Source organism: Gopherus evgoodei, chromosome 16, assembly GCF_007399415.2.
Source record: "Gopherus evgoodei ecotype Sinaloan lineage chromosome 16, rGopEvg1_v1.p, whole genome shotgun sequence".
Lineage (NCBI taxonomy): Eukaryota > Metazoa > Chordata > Testudines > Testudinidae > Gopherus > Gopherus evgoodei.
This window is the reverse complement of record NC_044337.1, coordinates 6,456,833-6,476,203: the sequence shown is the minus strand read 5'-3', so window position 1 is coordinate 6,476,203 and position 19,371 is coordinate 6,456,833. Positions and strand designations below refer to the sequence as shown.

Here is a 19,371-nt window from a genome sequence, read left to right as displayed (position 1 = left end):
AAACCACACAGAGACCATGCCCATGGTTAGAATCGGCCTTTGTCCCATGATACATTAACAAAGCAGCTAGGCGAGGTGTGAGCCACCTAGAATGTACTCTGCAAGCTACAATCTTTGAACAAGTGGTGACCAGTGGCCTGCTCTGCCCTTTGGGGGACTTCCAACTTTCCACTTCAAGATGAGGCAAGAGTTCTTTTTGACCCTCTTGCACCTTGTGAAAGAGTCTAAAATATGAAACTTAGCAAGGAAGTTCTGCAGATTAGATTTGTTCCTCTTCAGGGGAGAACGCCTGGAAGTGGCTAAAAAAGGAAAGTCGGCGAAGTATAGAGGAAATCAAGTAGTAAAGGCTTTTAGATGATATAGTGTGGGGATAAGTTAAATATATAGTGAGGCTCTGAAGCATAATTCAGCTTTTGTCTTGTCAAAAAGTAGCTTCATCAAATGGAGGGGGCAGGGGGAGTGTCATGCTTCATAATCTGCAGATTTCTAGGGCAGACAAATCTGACCCAGTTTAGCAGAGATTTCCTTAATGGTTTTTTAATCTTGGTAAGAGAAAAGAGAGTATATAGTGAAATAACCTAGTTATCAAGTACATCCTACAAAGAGGCAACTGGGATAGTCACAGCTATTGCAAGGCCATACACCATTTCCTGGGAAAAGTGTCAGAGTAACTAGTTCAGAGAAAGAGACAGAACTAGGAATGTTTCACAAGACATGAATTGACCAGCTGGTAAGAGGAGCAGACAGCTCCTCCCACTAACTCAGCCCAGCATGCTGGATTAAGACCTACAGCAATGGCTTTGTTACCAAAAGGCTCATCATTCCACTGTATCATGACATACAACCATATGGAGGGTAGGGGCAAGTTCCAGAAACAGTAAATGCTGCCTCTGGTTACAGAATATAATAGCTTAACTCAGGACTTGAAAAATCCACACACAAGTCAGACACTTTCCCTGGGCAGCATGAAAGTTTGTGTCATCACTTCCAACAGTACTTAAGATTTCATTTAAAAAACTGAAGTTTTTAGTCCTTTGCATTGTGCCAATAACCTTCCATCAGTGAATAAATGCAGTATTTTCTTTGAGGCTGCAGCTATACAGATGCAATGTTTTCATTGCAGGCATGAGACTGCCAAGCAGCAATGTGAAACTAACTAGACTTGTCAGTTTCATTGCTGCTGTTCAGCATCCTGAGAGCAGCAAGGAAACTTGTCTTCCTTTTACTTTCAGGCTGCTTCTTGAAAAAGCTCACAGCAGCAGGAGTACGTACTGTAGTTTCACAGGTGAAGAACCAAAAAAAAAAAAAAGTCTAGGGAAGCCTACAGTAGCAGAAACTTGCCCTCTCAACCCCTCACAACGGAGGCACTAGGAGAATGAAAGGCAAAGCTTCTTTCCGTCCCAGCAGTTGGAGAGGATGAGTGGAGCTTCAGATTTAATCAGACTCTTAACAGGACCATATAAAATATGGAGGAGGCCCAACAGATTCCAGGCACAGCCCCTTGGTAGAAATCCCCGTACTTAAGGGGTTGCAGTGGGGCTAGGCTTCTCAAATGGGGGTTTCCCTTCTGCCCTATATCCACCTTTCATATCTACTTTGGGCTAATAGATTTTTCCAAGCCCTAGTTTAAAACTCTGGTACCTAAATGAGACCCCACTACTAGCCTCACCCTGTAAGTGTGCAGTACTTCAAGGCTGTGACCATACACAACAAACCAAGCAGTATTTATTCCTCAGTGGAGGCAGTCACAAGTTCAAATGAATAGTCTGAGTGTGTGCACTTGGTTAGAATTAGGCAAGGCACTCAAGCTCTTGGAAAGTAACCAAGGCAGCTCGCGGCAAAAGGCTTTTAACATCACTGGATTAAATTATGGCCTTTCCGCAACAATCCATTATTTGAGTATGGGAACTGATTCAATACATGGATATGCCAAGTAGATGGATTATATTCACTGCACTTAAGGCTTTGGATCAAAGTACCATACAGTACAGGAGTGGAATCTTTCCAACCAAGAATGAGCACTGGTCCTATCATGCCTGGAAAGGAAGAGGATGTGCTGTGCCATCAAGGTGGAGTATTGTGCCTTTAAACTTCACAGACCAATCAGAGGCAAGAAAGTATCTTTGAGGGGGCACAAAAGCAGGTCATGACAAGCAATTAAAGCTTCCTCTTCAGCAGTCAGAAAGGGAGCAATCAGATCGCCAATTGTCAGACTATTTACATGTTTCAGGCATAATAAATGATGGTTTCAAACTGACATTAGGTTTCTGTTCTACCCTGAGCAGCATGTTGACCAATATTAAACAAAACATTAAAAAAAGGTAAGATTTGACAAAAACCACCAGTTACGGTAAGTTAGTTTCCTAAGACAGCATGAAGCCAGAGAAGAAATAAGTCAGACCAATAGCTTTGGAATAGAAATTTAGGATTGAGGGGAAGGGGATAATGTTTACTCCTCCCTCACTTTATTCATTCAGAGTGAAATTCATCCCATATCCTTCTACTTGTACACTGAGCTCATGTGATATAGAAGGAATCACAACACAACATACATAGAACCCGACAGTGCCATTTTTGCAGAGTCAAATGCTTCTAAGAGTGCAACTGCACTTTATGACCTTAATACAGGGCTTAAGTGATACACAGAACCTTGCATATGCTCTCTGCACTAGGGTGTATATTCACCTCCTGAAAATTAACTCTTAAGCCTCGTTAAATACAACCAAGACACTTCGGAATTCTTATGAACCATGTAAAAATCAAGCAACAAAACAACTATTCAGCCTTAGGATATGGCTTCTAAATTCCAGTGTGCACTTAAGGGGGAGACCTTGTGAATTCCAAGATTACTAAAATTCTTGAACTTGTGGATCACCTCATTCTGCATTAACCTGTGATATCAGCAAATCCCCAACTCCCAGCATCAACAAACTTAAAAAAAAGGTACCTCTCTCTCTCTCTCTCTCTGTGTTATATATATGTAGAAATATAATTTGCAGTAATTGTTTCTTCATTTCCATGTGCCATCATCAAGGAATGGTAAGTACGGCCTATATATTTAAAAAATGGTCCAAATAGTAATGTCCTACTCCAGCAAGACAAGTTATAAAGACATTGGTTACTTCATAAAACAGAAAGTTACATTTACTGTTAAATCCATAAGTGAATTGCTATGGGTCGCTTTATATTACCACTATTTCTCAGCCCCAAATTTAGAGTCGATTGTACCTACACACGTACCTGTAACTTCCCTTCTCATTAATGAGACCTGTGGGAATGGAAACTATGACAGAAAGAGAAACCCCAAAATAAATTAACTAGCACTTTTCTCTCACAACTTATTGGTGTGCACAGGACTGCATAAAAGTTAGCTACTTTCAAAATTCATGTTTTGAAACTCATTTCCAGAAATAAAAAATGCAAGACCCTAGACTCACAGAAGATACTTTTATACATAAGCACTAGGTCTAGTTTCTCCTCAAAGACCCAAACAGTTCTTAGCAAGTCTACGGGCAGTACTAGTGAGAGGGAAGACCCTCTCAGTAGGACCACATTCTGAATCCATGTCAGAAGACCCTCAGACCATCTGTATTTAATTCTACAGGGGAACATAACACTTTCAAGCAAGGTACTTCAAAGAAGAAGAAAAAAGAATTGAAAACCCCTCGTTAATCCATAGTAAGATAAATAGTAGGAATTACTCTGTACAACAACAAGCCTCACTGATCCAACATAATATTTTTAAAATCCAAGATCTGAGAAAGTTGAGTTTGAATTACACCTAATGTGCTCACCAGCTTTTCTGTAGCTCAACCTCGCAAAGCAGCTTTCAGTCAGAATACCTGAGTCTAACTGATGCAAATATATATAAATATAAATGCATGTATGTATAGTTTGCTTTTCACATTGTCTCCTGCATTCCTGCAGATAAGTTAAAAAAAAATGCAATACATCTACAAAATTGTATACCACTTTGAACTAAATCAGCAGCAAGTTCTGTACTCAATTTACCACCATTCATTCATTTTAGCCACAGCTCAATAAATTCAGATGCTGTACTATAGATGTTTTTGAAACATAACTTCTCTCTTCAGACATAATGCTGCACAGCTCACTGATTTGGAATGAGATCAAAGTGTCAGCAGTATTACTGACATCCCCATTTGTACTGGAACAATGGTACAGTTCTCTGTCTATCCCACATCCCATATGGAGATATTACAGGCTCATACCATGGAATGAGCTGGAGTCAAAACTTTTCAGTACATCCTTCTCTCCAGAGACAATCCTGTGCTATAAGACTACTTGTTGCTGTCCTGAAATCTAACCAAAATCCACAGAGAATGGCATGAGTGAGTCACTGGTTGCTCAGAAACCTATTAACATCAGGGTCCACATTGCAATTGCTTCCCCAACCATGATGTCTGCATCAAAACCAGGCAAAGCAGTATAGTGTGCACAGATTGTTCATCCCCGAGCTAAAGCACAGAGTTAGATTTAAGACTGATAGATTTCTCGAAATCAGAGATGCTTTTCCAATTTTTTTAAAAACCAAGAAAGGGTAAATAGAGCAATTCTCTGCTATCCCAGTTCAAACCCTGCACAGTAAAGTGACTCAAAGTAACAGCCCGCTGCCAAAGGTTCACATAGTACTTCTATGCTGGTGCCCAGATAGGAAGGGGGTGAGCTTCTGTGTTAAATACATATTTGTCAAGGTTGATTAGGTCTACGTCATCCGAAAACAGCAGAAACATATATTTGAGTGTTTCCCCAAGAAAGAAGCTTTCCATCTTATCTCTCGGCTCTGGGTTACTGGGGTTCTGGACGTTGTTAATGGAAGTATAACCACCTGAAGGAACCTGTGCAAAAGACAATTAACAATTTTATGTATTTCTATAAGCCAAAAAGAACTTCCGTTATCTACAAACTCTCAATTTTGATTTAAAAAAAATTAACATTAGAAAAGCAGACAGAGCTTTCAAAATAATATTTTGCAACTTACATAAAGATTTTCAATTCTGAAGCATTACAAAACACTTTACAAACTGATACACAAACTACATACAGTAAAATGAAGCCACATCACTGTGAAATGTTGCATGTTTAACAGCAGAAAAATATAAGAGACAAATGAAGAGGACAATGTCCCATCAAAACTGCAGAAGAAATTTGAGGCGATTACTGTAATTACCAGGTTGAAATTGGTCAGGACAAACAGGCTTAATACCCCCACTCTTGAGAAATGGTCATAAAAGATGCCATGGCCCTAAGCAGTCTGGACTATAATTGTATAGCTCATCCAAGAGATACTTTTAGAAACACAGTGCTCCTCTAAGGTTATGCTGGGGCAAACACTCTGTTCTACACACGGAGGCTGCGGGGGGGAGGAAACTGATCTAAGTTACACAACTTCAGCGAAGTGAATAACATAGCTGAAGTCGATGTACTTAACATGAACTTACTTCGATGAGTTGACTGCTGCCGCTCTCCCATCAACTCTGCCTGCCCTCTCAGAGCAGGAGTACAGGAGTCCACGGGAGAGCGCTCGGGATCAGTTTATCACATCTAGACTAGACACAATAAACTGATCCCCGCTGGATCGATCGCTGCCTGTCGATCTGGCCGGTAGTGAAGACATACCGAAAGGGAAGAATGCCCCTACTGAGGCATTAACACGATTTCCTGCAGCACTCTGTTTTCTCCTTTGAAACCTTCCACCCAGCTATTGTACCATCCCAGCCAGATCTTGCTTAGTTTGAGAGCTCTGACCCAATCACAGCAGAAACTATGGTTTCAAGGAAGGATCAGTGAAACTTTGCTGGACCAACATTCATTTCTCAAATTATCTTTGTTAAAAGGTAAATTTTATGGGAGTGACATCCCATCAACATCACAACTCAGTTACACAATCTAATCATTTAACACAGCAGTTCTAAACTGGAGGGATCTGCAGCCCCCATGGGAGCTGTGTGGCCCACAGTTGAAGCCCAAACCCCAATACCCCACTGTGGGGCTGAAGCCACGAGCACGGGTGCAGAGTTGGGGGAACAAAAGAGGCTCTTCCCCCCCCACCCCAAATTGTAGTGCCTTATCCAGAGTGGGGCAGTCCCGGGGACAGCTCCACCCCCCACCCACTTCCTCTCCCCCAACTCCTGTGAAGCCCTGCTCTGTGGCCAGGTCAGAGGCTGGAGCCAGGCAGAGTAGGGCAGCTGCTGCTGTGGCTGGTGCCATGGGGTTACAGCTGCTCCTCAGCTCCCAGCCCCCTTTGACTGCTCACGCAAACAGTAAGAGCCACCTCGGCAGGGGGACCCAGCTCTGGGGCCAGCAGAGCCCTCGGGGAGCAGCAACTGTGGAGGAGGGTCCTCCCCACACACAGCCCCTAGCTACCCTTCTCCCTGCACCCTGAACGGTCTTCAAACTTTTAGAGCTCAACCCCCTACCCACTTTGAGTTAGAATTTGTGGTTGTACCCCATGCCACACCCCTCCTCCCCCACACAATCGAGACAGGCTGGGTGGCCTGCTGAGGTGAGTAAGGGGGTGGAAGGAGCACTCCCTCCTTGGGCCCTGCTGTGTGGAGCCCGCCCGAGCCCTGCTGTGTGGAGCCGGCCCGAGCCCCACTGCTGCTCTCCCCTCCCACCCCATGCCCTCAAAAAAAAACAGAAGTCAAACTATGCCTGGAGGCCAGAGCCCCACGTTTCCCACACCCCACTGGGCTCTGGAGTTTTTATACCATGTTGGGGGGAGGTCTCAGAAAGAAAAAGGCTGAGAACCCCTGATTTAACAGACAATGGATACATATTCACAAGTATCTATTAAAGTATCTTGGCAGTTAAAGCAATTGATGCTTTGAAGTCAGTGAGTTACCAGGAAGGTATTTTATATTGGTATTTTGCACTAGAAAATCCTAGCCCCTTAGAAACTATATCTGAAATTGCTAAAAGTAATGCTGAGACCCACTTGAAAAGAAACAAAACAAAACTTGTTTGGATATAGCTCAGCATTTTTGTCCTGCTGACAATTCCATCCCAGCAATTTAGAAAGTCTGTCCTCCTCATAATTCTCTTAAGACATAGACTTTTATTTCTTAATATTGATAAAAGCTTTTTCCTTAATGTGCTAAGTACTAAATGCATAAGCCTAAGTACATAGGCTTCAAGGGAGAGTACATACTGTAATATTCTGTCAAGCTCTTAATGCTTTGTTTTACCTATTAGATATTTTTATGATTCTTGGAACATGAGCAATTTCAGCTTTACTTTGAAAAGTCCCTATATGCAGAACACTTTGCCTAGATACACTCCTGAGACCATTACTGCTCAGCATGCTGGCCTTACCCGTGTATACTTATTGAAGTTCTGCAAGATCTCCCAACCCCAGTCTTGGTATTTCTTATCCCCTGTGAATCTGTACAGGTAGAACAGGCTTTCCACAGTTTCAGGTCGCAGCAGGTTGTGCCTATCTGCAGGCTGCAAAAAAGTAAAGATCATAATTCAGTCAGGGAGCAGGATACATTAGCAGAGAGCAATTTGACTGTACCCTGTAGCTTCTTTGGTAACTATTACCAAAATGGGAGAATAACTGGGTAGGTAGTAATACTGCTGAAAAGGATCCAGGAATTAGAGTGGATCACAAAATGAATGTCAGTCAGCAGTGTAATGCAGTTCCAAAAAAAAAAAAAAAAAAGAAGAAGAGACTGTCTTACATAAGAGACAAGAGGTAACTGTCCCACTCTACTGAGCATTGGTGAGGCTTCAGCTAGAGCACTGCATCCAATTCTCAGCGCCACACTTTAGGAAAGAAGTGGGTAAAGTGAAGAGAGAGTGTGTCCAGAGTAGAGTAACAAAAACAATAAAAAGGTTTAAAAAAATGAGACCTATGAGGAAAGGTTAAAAAAACTGGGCATGTTTAGTCTTGAGAAAAGATGACTGAGGCAGGACCTAATGGCTGTCTTCAAATATGTTAAGGGCTGTCATAAAGAGAACGGTGATCAACTGTTCTCCATGTCCACTCAAGGTAGGAAAAGAAATAATGGGCTTAATCTGCAGCAAGGGATATTTAGGTTAGATATTAGGAGAAACTTTTTAACTATAAGGGTAGTTAAGCTCTGGAATGGGTTTCCAAGGGAGGCTATGGAATCCCCATCATGGAATGTTTTAAAGAACAGGTGGGACAAACACCTGTCAGGGATGGTCTAGTTCAGGGGTCAGCAACCTTTCAGAAGTGCTGTGCCGAGTCTTCATTTAATCACTGTAAATGCCGGAATACATTTTAACGTTTTTAGAAGCTCTCTTTCTATAAGTGTGTAATATATAACTAAACTATTATTGTATGTAAAGTAAATAAGGTTTTTAAAATGTTTCAGAAGCTTCATTTAAAATTAAATTAAAATGCAGAGCCCCCCAGACCAGTGGCCAGGACTCGGGCAGTGTGAGTACCACTGAAAATCAGCTCACGTGCCATCTTCAGCACATGTGCCATAGGCTGCCTACCCTTTGTCTAGTTTCACTTGGTCCTGCCTTAGTGCAGGGGGCTGGACTTGAACATGTAGGGCTGGATGGGACCTTGATAAGTCAACTCTCCTCCATCACTCACACATGGCTCAAATAATTATATGCAAGTCAGCTTGTGAATGTTAAGAGATCATTCAAAAATTTCAAGCCTGGGGAGTGTTTGCCTGAGGAGAGACAGGGAGGAAGTTTACCCATCAAAACAAAGAACATCCTTCCCCAGGTGTGGATTGAGATTTTCATAGATATTGAGATTTTCATAGAAAAAGCTTCAGTTCATCTGCAAATTTGACACCATCAGCTCAGGATTGAACAAAGACTGTGAATGGCTTGCCAATTACAGAACCAGCTTCTCCTCTCTTGGTTTTCACACCTCAACTGCTAGAACAGGGCCTCATCCTCCCTGATTGAACTGACCTCGTTATCTCTAGCTTGCTTGCTAGCACACATATATATACCTGCCCCTGGATATTTCCATTACATGCATCTGAGGAAGTGGGTATTCACCCACGAAAGCTCATGCTCCAAAACGTCTGTTAGTCTATAAGGTGCCACAGGATTCTTTGCTGCTTTCATAGAAACAATGTGATATATGCACAGAGGTATCCAAAGCAAGAGATACACAGATGTCAATTTGTGTGATACTTTTTTTTTTCTATTGAAATTTCTTACAAATGTCACCAGATACATAGAGATCCCAGCATACTGAGCTAGGTACCATTTCTCCAACAGGAGAGAAGGCCAGTGGTGATCTGAAGGTCCACTCCCATTTACGTAACATGAATCAGTTAGGTTGAGGTGAGTACAAAAGTCTCATATTGCTAACCACTCCTATAAACCTGCAGCTGGCCCTTGTATAGCGGAGAGATAATAATAGACAGGGCATTTTCATTTTCTTGGGAGCAAGGAGTCCAGCAATAGTTTCACCAGCCCGCCACAAAATCTTAAGATGGCCTTACTTTTCTGGTTACATTTTGCTTTGGGAAAATGTAGCAGACTTCTTTCTCTGACAGGCAATTAGTGGGAGGGACACAAAGGGGGCACCAGCTAAAGGGGCCACATGCCCTCCCCACATGATCCCCCCTTGTGACTCGTCCCCATCCGCCATGTAACCCCCTCACATGACTTCTCCCCACATGACCCCCCCACGTGACTCATCCTAGGGCTATTTACCTTGATCTCCACATCCTTGCGGTCCTTTTGTGCATGGAGATTGAAGTGTACAATCTCTGGGCTCAGGCCTGTCTCTACCTGAGCATACATCTGGTAACAAGTTTCTATGAGGGCTTTGGCCAGCTCCATATGATCAGCAGTCAGCCCATTGTGAGCGCCAAGAGCCAGCGTCCCAGGCAAGAAGCAAACTAGATGATCCTGCAAGACAAAAGCACCATCCATTGTGAGAAGTATTAAAACAAACAAGACTTTGACTTACCCTGGAGCAGTACAATAAGGATAGAGAGCGCTTAAAGACCACAATTATTTGTTAAGCAGAAATGTAACATGACATGAGGCTGGCACCGTAACTAAAGGAGACTTACTGTCAACTTGAAGTCACAAGATTTTGTAGCTATTATTGATACGTGTAACACCTAAAATTACTAAAACCAAAAAAAGCTAGTGGAAAAAATTTCTCTTCTTGTTCCGTTTACCACCCTAGTGCATTTCGTAACACTTTGTGTAAAGTCAGTTTCTTTGTTACCCTGTACTGCCAATTAGCAAGGGAGAAACTGAACTATCTTTAAAATCAATCAAGAGAGGAACCAAAAAAACCCTTACAAAATTAGTTTTTAAAAGAATTCAGGGGACAGCATTTCAAGAGGTTCTATCAGAAAGTGTCAATTTGAAAAAAACACCACCACCTCAATTTACAGTGTGTCTAATATTTATATAGCACCCTAACTTTTCACGGTACTTTAAAGAGATTCCTTTAAACATTTTAAATGGTCCAGACAGCTTAAAATCTAAATTACTCAAACACAAAAAGTAGACAAAAGAAAAATGATAGGGAAGAGAAGGATGAGGGTTAAGATAAAAACTATGAACAGAAAGCAAATTTCATGAGCTCTGATATTTTGAAGCAGAGACTGAAGTAAAACAAAAGGCAAAATAGAAATTAGCCATAGAAACCAAGGGTAACAGGTTTTGGGGAAGTATTTGAAGTTTAAATATAGATTATTCTGAGCAATAACTGATATGATAATCTTAATATGAATATAACGGAGCATGGGGTAAAGTTGAACATCCTTCCTACCACTAGAAATTAATTTTTTTGTTATTATGCATTTGAGTGTCAGAAACACCAGATACTTTCAGTCAGGCATCCTGAGTATTCCTCTGTATATCAGGCTCGTCTCCTTGGTACAGCCAACATTCCACAGAACAACAGTGGATTTTATTCCTGCACAGAGGCAGCAGCAGGAGCCAAATGGTTACAAGAATCTTCCCTTCATGAATTTTACACACTACAGCTTTATTATTCAGTTATTTATTCAAGGAACAGAAGCATAGGTATTACCACAAGGATTGTGCAACACTCTCAAACAACAGAGTTACATGTGATTATCTTTCTGAGAATACTATGAAATGTTACATGAATAATTCAACACTCAAAGTCAGTACACAAACAAGTTGGGAACCTATGACACATACAATTCTCAGTACTCCCCTTCACTGAAATTCAGTTTACAGTAAAATCAATAGTCCCTTCCAGTAAGGCTAATGCACTACTGATGCTGTGAACAACAGGACTACAGATTAAATTTGGAGTTTTGTTCATTTCTACCATTCCAAAATCCTAAAGGGGTTATCAGATACCCACTGCCACCACCATCACCACCTGCCAATCTCGTAGTACTCATAGAGAACCTCTGTACAAAGCTCTCAAGATCCCCGTCCAGTTCAACAGACAGTGATCAATATTGATGGTAATATCAATGTAGAGAGACCAAAGTTCAACTAGTCAGGTATGGTGAGGTTCCAGTCGTATCCTTCAAGCAGAGACGATAAATGAAATGCTATAAAAGTCTGTGCCCTGCAGGGACTGAATTTAATATCCTCATACGTGCAGTGCTAAGGGGGCAGATTTACACATACATTAGTAATGCACTGCTCACTTAAATATTTGTCACTTTCATTTACATAAATGTCTTACACAGAAAACACTCCAAGTACTTTTCAAAAGGGAGTGTTAATTCATAGACTTTAAAGCTAAAAGGGTTCATCATCATAATCTAATCTGACTTCTGGTATAATACAGGCACAGAATTTCACCCAGTAATTCCTGCATCAAATATTTGCCACCTAAAAGGCAGGAAACAAGAGATGGAGTAATTTGCCCAAGGTCACACAGTAGGTTTGTGGCAGAGCCAATACCAGAACTTCCAAATCCCCTGATTTCCACACTCATGCCTTAATTACTAACTAGATCATTTACTTCCTTGTATTTTTGCATTGTAGAAAAAGTGAATAGCAGCACCTATTTTGTGTATCTCAGTGCTTAAAATGCTGAAATGATGTAACAAATGATTGCACTGAATATGTTTTCTACTGCAGAAGCACAAGTGGAAACTCACAGGGAGATTCAGATCTGCAAATAAAAACCTAAGAAAGGGCCTCTGTCCATAGCAGGGACTGTTATCTGTACCCTAGCTACTCAATATTGTCACTAGTGACCTGAACCCAGCATACTTTTAAACTAAGATAGCACCTGCCCAGAAAACAGACAGACAGAAAGACAAACAAAACCACCACCTTTCACAGGCTATCATAGTGTAATCTAAATGCACAAAGCATCTGCAAATTGCAAGGGTCCCTGGTAGTTTTCATTTTTTGGATCTTCCAGCAGCCACTATCAAAACCTTTGCTTCACACACACAGAAAACACATTTGATCAAATAGCTATTATAACTACCGCACTCAAGATCTCTCCCCTACAAAAATGCAGACAGCTCAGGGGGAATGCAACAGTATTCATAAGAGCCACTGAAAAAAAATCAGGTACAGTACTTACCATCTTGGCACTGAAATGTCCGTGAGCAAGTTCACCTACAAAAGTAAGCTTCTTGGGTTGTGATGTCCGAAGTAGATGCTTTTTCACCCCCTCAATAGCTCTCATGTAATCTTCCAACAGTCTGTGAATTAAAACCATTCCCAGTTAGCCCAAATATACACATTTTAAAGTAGATTTATCCAATCATACTTTAGATACAGTACATGCATCTCAAAGGCCACACTTTTTGTAAAGTAGAAACTTGCAATTTGATTTCAATGGCACTACTTAAGATATTTAGTCAAATATAAAGCATCAAGAAAAATCCAAGTAATCATGCTTACACAAAATGCATCTACCATGTATCTCCAATATATCTAATCATCTTTGGCTTCTTTCAAGGGTGTGTAGGAGAAAAAACACATATATATATTTCTGAGAATAGCATGATAATTAAAACAATTTTAAAAAGTAAAGAAGTGCTCTGTGAATTTTAATGCTTGTGAAAGGTGCTGGATTCAGAACCAACTGAGACTGAAGTTCTGCATCTACACAACAGGTACAGCACTGGCAGAAGTCATGCAAGTTTTCCCTAAAGATATTCTTCAACCCTTATCTGCAGGACACCTTCTAGAAGCAAGGTGTCCGTAGCCTCTGCCAGAAGCTGGGAATGGGCAACAGGAGATGGATCACTTGATGATTCCCTGTTCTGTTCATTCCCTCTGGGGCACCAGGCATTGGCCACTGTCGGAAGACAGGATACTGGGCTAGATGGACCTTTGGTCTGACCCAGTATAGCCGTTCTTACGTAAGGTTAATAGTTAAAGGTAGGTGTGAGAGAGAGAGAGAGCGCGCGCGAGCGCTTTTCTTTCCCACAATAACACCTCCCTAGTCCCACCAACCCTTCCAAACCCTCTCATCCCAAAACAAGGTGCTTCCCAGTTATTCAGGCTAGACAAGAGAAACACACTGGAATCCAAGGCACCAGATTCAAATTTAAGTCCTGTATCTGGACTAGAAAGGGGATAGTCACGAATGTGGTACTTGCCCTCCAGCAGATGTGTCCTACAGAGCAACAACATTTTATTTACACAACAGAACCTGCTGCAAACAATTTAAATTCCCCCCACATCTGTAACAATCATAACCCTCAACACCCTGTTTAGGGGGGAATCAGAGTTGCAAGTTGAAGTCTGATCCTCACATTGTTATGCAATTACCAATAGGTCTGCTGACCCAGCTTGTTTGTTGTTGAGGGTTTTTTTAAACTACTCACAAGTACGCTCATATCAGAGTCTGCATAATATACTCTTCCTTCTAAACCGCCAACTAGGGTAGCAAGTCTCATAGCTTACATCATTCTTAAACTGACATAGGATGTGGGAGAACTTACTCATTTTCTTTCTTCCCACCCTGGATCCATTGCTTGAGCAAATATTCATAGTAGCTGTCAGCTCTGGCTCCCAGAGTGTAGACACCCAGGTGAGTGAACTGCCCACTGTTGGTGTTTATGAACATGGGCACCAGCCCATCATTCTTCCCTGAGAGAGAATGTACATGCTTCATCACCATATCTACTGCTTTCTACAGAAAAAAAATAAATTGAAAAAAAAAAATACACCTTGAATGAGACAATGCAACTACACAGCTCAATGTTACTTAAATGGCCTGGAGCAGTCAACGGTAGTGGGATTTTTTCCCTTTTCCAATACAGTTGCTGCTTATGGCTTCAGAGAAACTACAGCAAATCTGAGGTGGGAATAGCTAGAGATTTTTTTTTATCAACTTTCCTTTTCAAGAATACAACTCTCTCAAGCTAGACTCAGCAATGGTGGTGAGTCCAGGTCCCTCAGACGTTTAGAAGTCAGATTCAAACACCGACTGACAGAACATTAGGTTAACTCTAACGTTAGGTTAAGTGGCCTGCAACACCTTCAACAGTGTCTGTTCTGGAGGAGATCAGTGAAGTTCAGAAATATTTCTCAATAATGCTATAGCTCAACTCAAGTTGGTAAAGATGCCAACTTTTTTTTTTTAAGCTGAGATTTTCATGACACGAGTATAGCTAGGGACCACTGCACACACAATGTACAGGCATAGTTCCTGCAAATAACTGTAGAACAGGAGTACTTGTGGCACCTTAGAGACTAACAAATTTATCTGAGCATAAGTTTTCATGGGCTACAGCCCACTTCATCAGATGCATGTAGTGGAAAATCAGTAGGAAGATATACACACACACAGAGAACATGAAACAATGGGTGTTACCATACACATTATAAGGAAAGTGATCAGTTAAGGTGAGCTATGTTTCATGTTCTCTTGTGTGTGCATATCTCTCTATCTTCCTACTGTATTTTCCACTACATGCAGCCGATGAAGTGGGCTGTAGCCCACAAAAGCTTATGCTCAAATAAATTTGTTACTCTCTGAGGTGCCACAAGTACTCCTGTTCTTTTTACACATATTTGAGTGATGGACCTAATCACATCAGCCACGCCATCAGGGGATCGTTCACCTGCACATCTACCAACGTGATATATGCCATCATGTGCCAGCAATGCCCCTCTGCCATGTACATTGGCCAAACCAGACAGTCTCTACATAAAAGAATAAATGGACACAAATCAGACGTCAAGAATTATAACGTTCAAAAACCAGTTGGAGAACACTTCAATCTCCCTGGCCACTCAATTACAGACCTAAAAGTCGCAATATTACAACAAAAAAACTTCAGAAACAGACTCCAACGAGAGACGGCTGAATTGGAATTAATATGCAAATTGGACACCATCAAACTAGGCTTTAATAAAGACTGGGAGTGATGGGCCATTACACAAAGTAAAACTATTTCCCCATGCTTATCTCCCCCCACAGCCCTCCAGTTCCTTACATCTCCTTGTCAATTGCTGGAAATGGGCCATTTTCATTACCACTACAAACAGTTCTTTTTCTCTCCTGCTGGTAATAGCTCACCTTAACTGATCACTCTCCTTATAGTGTGTATGATAATACCCATTGTTTCATGGTGGGTGGGTGAGTGTGTGGGTGTGTGTGTAATCTTCCTACTGTATTTTCCACAACATGCATCCGATGAAGTGGGCTGTAGCCCAAAAACTTATGCTCAAATAAATGTGTTAGTCTCTAAGGTGCCACAAATACTCCTGTTCTTTTTGCGGATACAGACTAACACGGCTGCTACTCTGAAACCTGTATAAATAAGGCCCAGCTTGAATTGTTGGATGATCTTCAAATAACTGCAGAGGAGCTGCAGACAAGACATGGGGGAAAAAATTGCAGAAAAATAATGATGGACCTTTACTAACAGCAGTGATTTGGAAAAGTCAGAATGTGTTTAAGAAAAATTTGCAGGAATGATCTAAACACTCAAGTATTATGTTATGCCTGCTATTTTTTTTGATAACCAGATATTTTGCTGCAACTATCTTACATTCATTTATTAAAAAAGTGACTGGCACAATATAAAATTCAAAAGACAAAGTCTTAACACAGCTGCTGTAGAAATCGAGTCCAGTTACTTTACCCTTTTACATTTTACAGGCATTGAATGTTAGTGCAGTACTAATTGCATACTCAAAACGTATGTGAAATTGTGGATTGTGCAAAGTAAGTTAATTAAAAAAAAAATCAAAATTGCAGTGGAAGCCTACTTTTGTGGGATCCACAATATTGGGAATGAAGTAGGGCCTTATGTATAAATTGATTTGGAGCACTACACAAAATCACCTCCAAAACTAAAAGAATACACCTCTCACTGCCTTTGAAATTGTTAGAACTTTGGCTTATTTTCTCCCAGATACAATCTTCACACCATGCCCATAACTGGAATTTGAGTCAGCTGGTAAGCACCCTGCAGCTTGTGAAGGGAGTTTAGTTGCTTTCAACACTAGCATTAATGTAGGGATATCTAAGCACCTCCTATAGAATTTAAATACTTAGAGGACAGCTCTATATAGTTTATCTATAGCCTGGTGTTTCGAAAAGCCAGTTTTAGGTAATCTAGTCTCAGACAACACAAAAGATACCACAAGCATATCAGAAACAAAGATTTTTCTTGTAAGTTCTTTCTGATGAAAGGAGCAATTATTCACCTCTACTATGAGCTTTGTGCTATTTACTTTAAAAAAACAACTGAAAAGTAATAGACTCTGCCCTGCCCCAGCTGCTTCCCTTTGGATATGTCATTGAACTCTCTTTAGTTGTGAGATTATAAGAACCAGGAATTCACCAGCAAACTGAAAGGTGGAGTAACTACTAAGAAATAGTGATGTGTATGGCGTGAGTAGGCATAAAATTACTCCAGATAAGATGTTTTAGAGATGGTGTTTGGTAGGAGGTGGATCAGCAATGCAATGGCATTTACTTTCATCGACCAATGAAATCTGCTCCAGCTGCCACAGTGAAAAATATTTTTGATCTCTGTTAGAAGAATGGAAGGAGAAAAGAGTACAGGCAATCTAAGTGAACTTCACCAATTATGGGGTGGAGGCTGAGAGGTAGTGGTGGAGAGAGGAAAAGAAGATGACAACTGGTTCTCCCATACCTGGAATTTTTCATCTCTAGTGAGACGAGAGAGCTCCCTAAACTCCAGCTGAATACTGGTCACCTCTGCCACGGTGCTGTCAGACGTCCAACGAGGTGGGTGGGCAGTGCCTCGGCCAATGTTTACATCTGAGTATGGTATCTTGGATGGTGTGTTGAATGCTGGCATAAGCCTGCTCCCAATGTCTTTCTAAAGAGAACCCAAAAGCATGGAACAAAAATTTTTTATTATTTCTCTCAGCAATCAAACAAAAAAAGAACAGGAAAAAGAACTGCAGCTTAGTTTCAGCCCATTTATGTGGAACAAAGGAAAATATTAAGAAGAATCACTACTTCTCAGTAATTGGCATATAGTTTCTACCTAGTTCCCATTGCTGTACACTACAGTTCATTCTGCACATCCCCTGTAACAGGTTTTCAATCTGAAATTATGAATAATCCTTAATGCAAGCACAAGGCCTTTGTCCCAGCACTTGGGAGTGGAAGGAGAATACCACTGTATTTCCCAAGACAGGGAACCTGAGTGTAACCACTCAATTCATTGACTAGCACTTTCTTCCCATAAAAACAAAATATTACTGGGTAAAAATATAATAAAGATCCTTAAATGTATCATCTTAGTCTTTACATTAGGAATTAAGGGAAATTCCAATTAAAATGGAATCCAAGGTAATTAGAGCTCTGATGACACCAGGAAGGCAAAGATGAGGAAAACATTCAAGAAGCCTCTAGGGCAGTAATGGTGGAATATAGAGGAAAAGCGGGGCAGAGTTTACTTTCTGATGAACCTTTCTGCCACTTTACCCAACACAAGACACACATTCTACCTGGGACTGTGAAAGTCAATCACTTACAGCTTTTTCCAGGAAGAGGCTATCTCCAGATAAGTGGTAGGCGCTCAGCAAACCCCCCAGAATACGAATGGTGCTCTCAAAGAGGTTCACATCCACATTCTTATCAAGCAGTAAATCAGTTGCCACCCATTTCTTTGCTTCTTCAAACTCTGCAAGGCACAAAAGAGAACAACTTTTGGAGGAAACATACTGTAGTTACAACAGCACACTCAAATGACCAGATTACAAGAGTTAGTATGCCATACTGCCTTCATTCTTATTCAGTTTATCAAAAGGAACCTGTATTTTCAAGTATCAGAGGGGTAGCCGTGTTAGTCTGGATCTGTAAAAGCAGCAATCAATCCTGTGGCACCTTATAGACTAACAGACGTTTTGGAGCATGAGCCATCCGACGAAGTGAGTATTCACCCACAAAATCTCATGCTCCAAAACGTCTGTTAGTCTATAAGGTGCCACAGGATTCTTTGCTGCTTTTACTTTATTTTTAAGGGGCAAGCTGAAGAGATTACAAATACACTGACGAATACACACCAGGAGAAGTTAGACCTGGCATCAGTTTAATTCCTATGCAATACAACAATGTGGAGATATGCAAAGAGACAAGTACTTGGTAGAGAAATTACGTTTAGCAGATCTTGTAAAAGCACATTCCTTCTTTATTAAAATAATGCAAATGGCAATTATCCTGGTATCTCAATAACCCACCTCTCTCAATATAAGCCTGCAGTCTATTACCACCTATTTTACTGGCCATACACGTCCACCATAAGACTTTTTAGATTTCAGTTAAAGCTACTTAAATCAAAGCTACTGCCTGTCAGCTTCCCAACATACTATCTATGTATATATATGGCCTTGCATTACTTCACCGTAATTAATTACTATCCTCACAACAGCCTTATGAAGTAGGATATGTTATTCCCCATTTTTCAGGTTGGGTGCTGAGATAAAGACGAATTAAGAGACATGCCCAAGGTCAAACAGGAAGTTTGTGGCAGAGCTGGGAATTGAACAGACGTCTGTTGAGTCCCATGCTAATATTTTAACCACAAGATCTCTAGGTATTCAGGACACCAGGCATCTATGACTAACAGGAACTTGTACTGGGGAAAACAAAGTTGCTTCTTTAAAATGTTGCCAATTATCTATGCAATTATCTATCTGGACACAGAAAGCAAAGGTTAGAAACTAATGCCCTTCCAATTGAGGCTTCTGGATGTTAAACTATCACTAGAATAGCTCACCAAGATCTACCTACCACAGATCCGTCTCCCTTGTGAGAAAAATCACTGTTTACAAACACATTCTTTTACACAGACCTTAAATAAGGATGACAAAATAGGTTTTCTACATTACATTTCAGTAAATTCTGCTGTCAGACTTATCACTGTCTAGCAATAGAGAAATCCAGAATTATCTTACAGAAGCAGTTTTTATATTCACAGACTCATGAGAGAA

At 40.9% G+C, this 19,371-nt stretch overlaps 1 protein-coding gene across 2 annotated transcripts in view; it reads right to left on the bottom strand.

Moving 5' to 3' along the window:
• Positions 1-1,708: 1,708 nt before the first annotated feature.
• MAN1B1 (mannosidase alpha class 1B member 1) overlaps positions 1,709-19,371 on the bottom strand; it is a 29,238-nt gene continuing 11,575 nt past the window's right edge. For both annotated transcript variants that reach the window (XM_030535794.1, XM_030535795.1), the window contains 7 exons: positions 17,914-18,062; positions 17,061-17,249; positions 13,890-14,080; positions 12,518-12,638; positions 9,682-9,879; positions 7,336-7,467; positions 1,709-4,859 (listed from right to left, as the gene is read on the bottom strand). In XM_030535794.1, the coding sequence (XP_030391654.1) occupies positions 4,656-4,859; positions 7,336-7,467; positions 9,682-9,879; positions 12,518-12,638; positions 13,890-14,080; positions 17,061-17,249; positions 17,914-18,062 (1,184 nt within the window). In that variant the 3' untranslated portion in view covers positions 1,709-4,655. The remainder of the gene's footprint in view (positions 4,860-7,335; positions 7,468-9,681; positions 9,880-12,517; positions 12,639-13,889; positions 14,081-17,060; positions 17,250-17,913; positions 18,063-19,371) is intronic.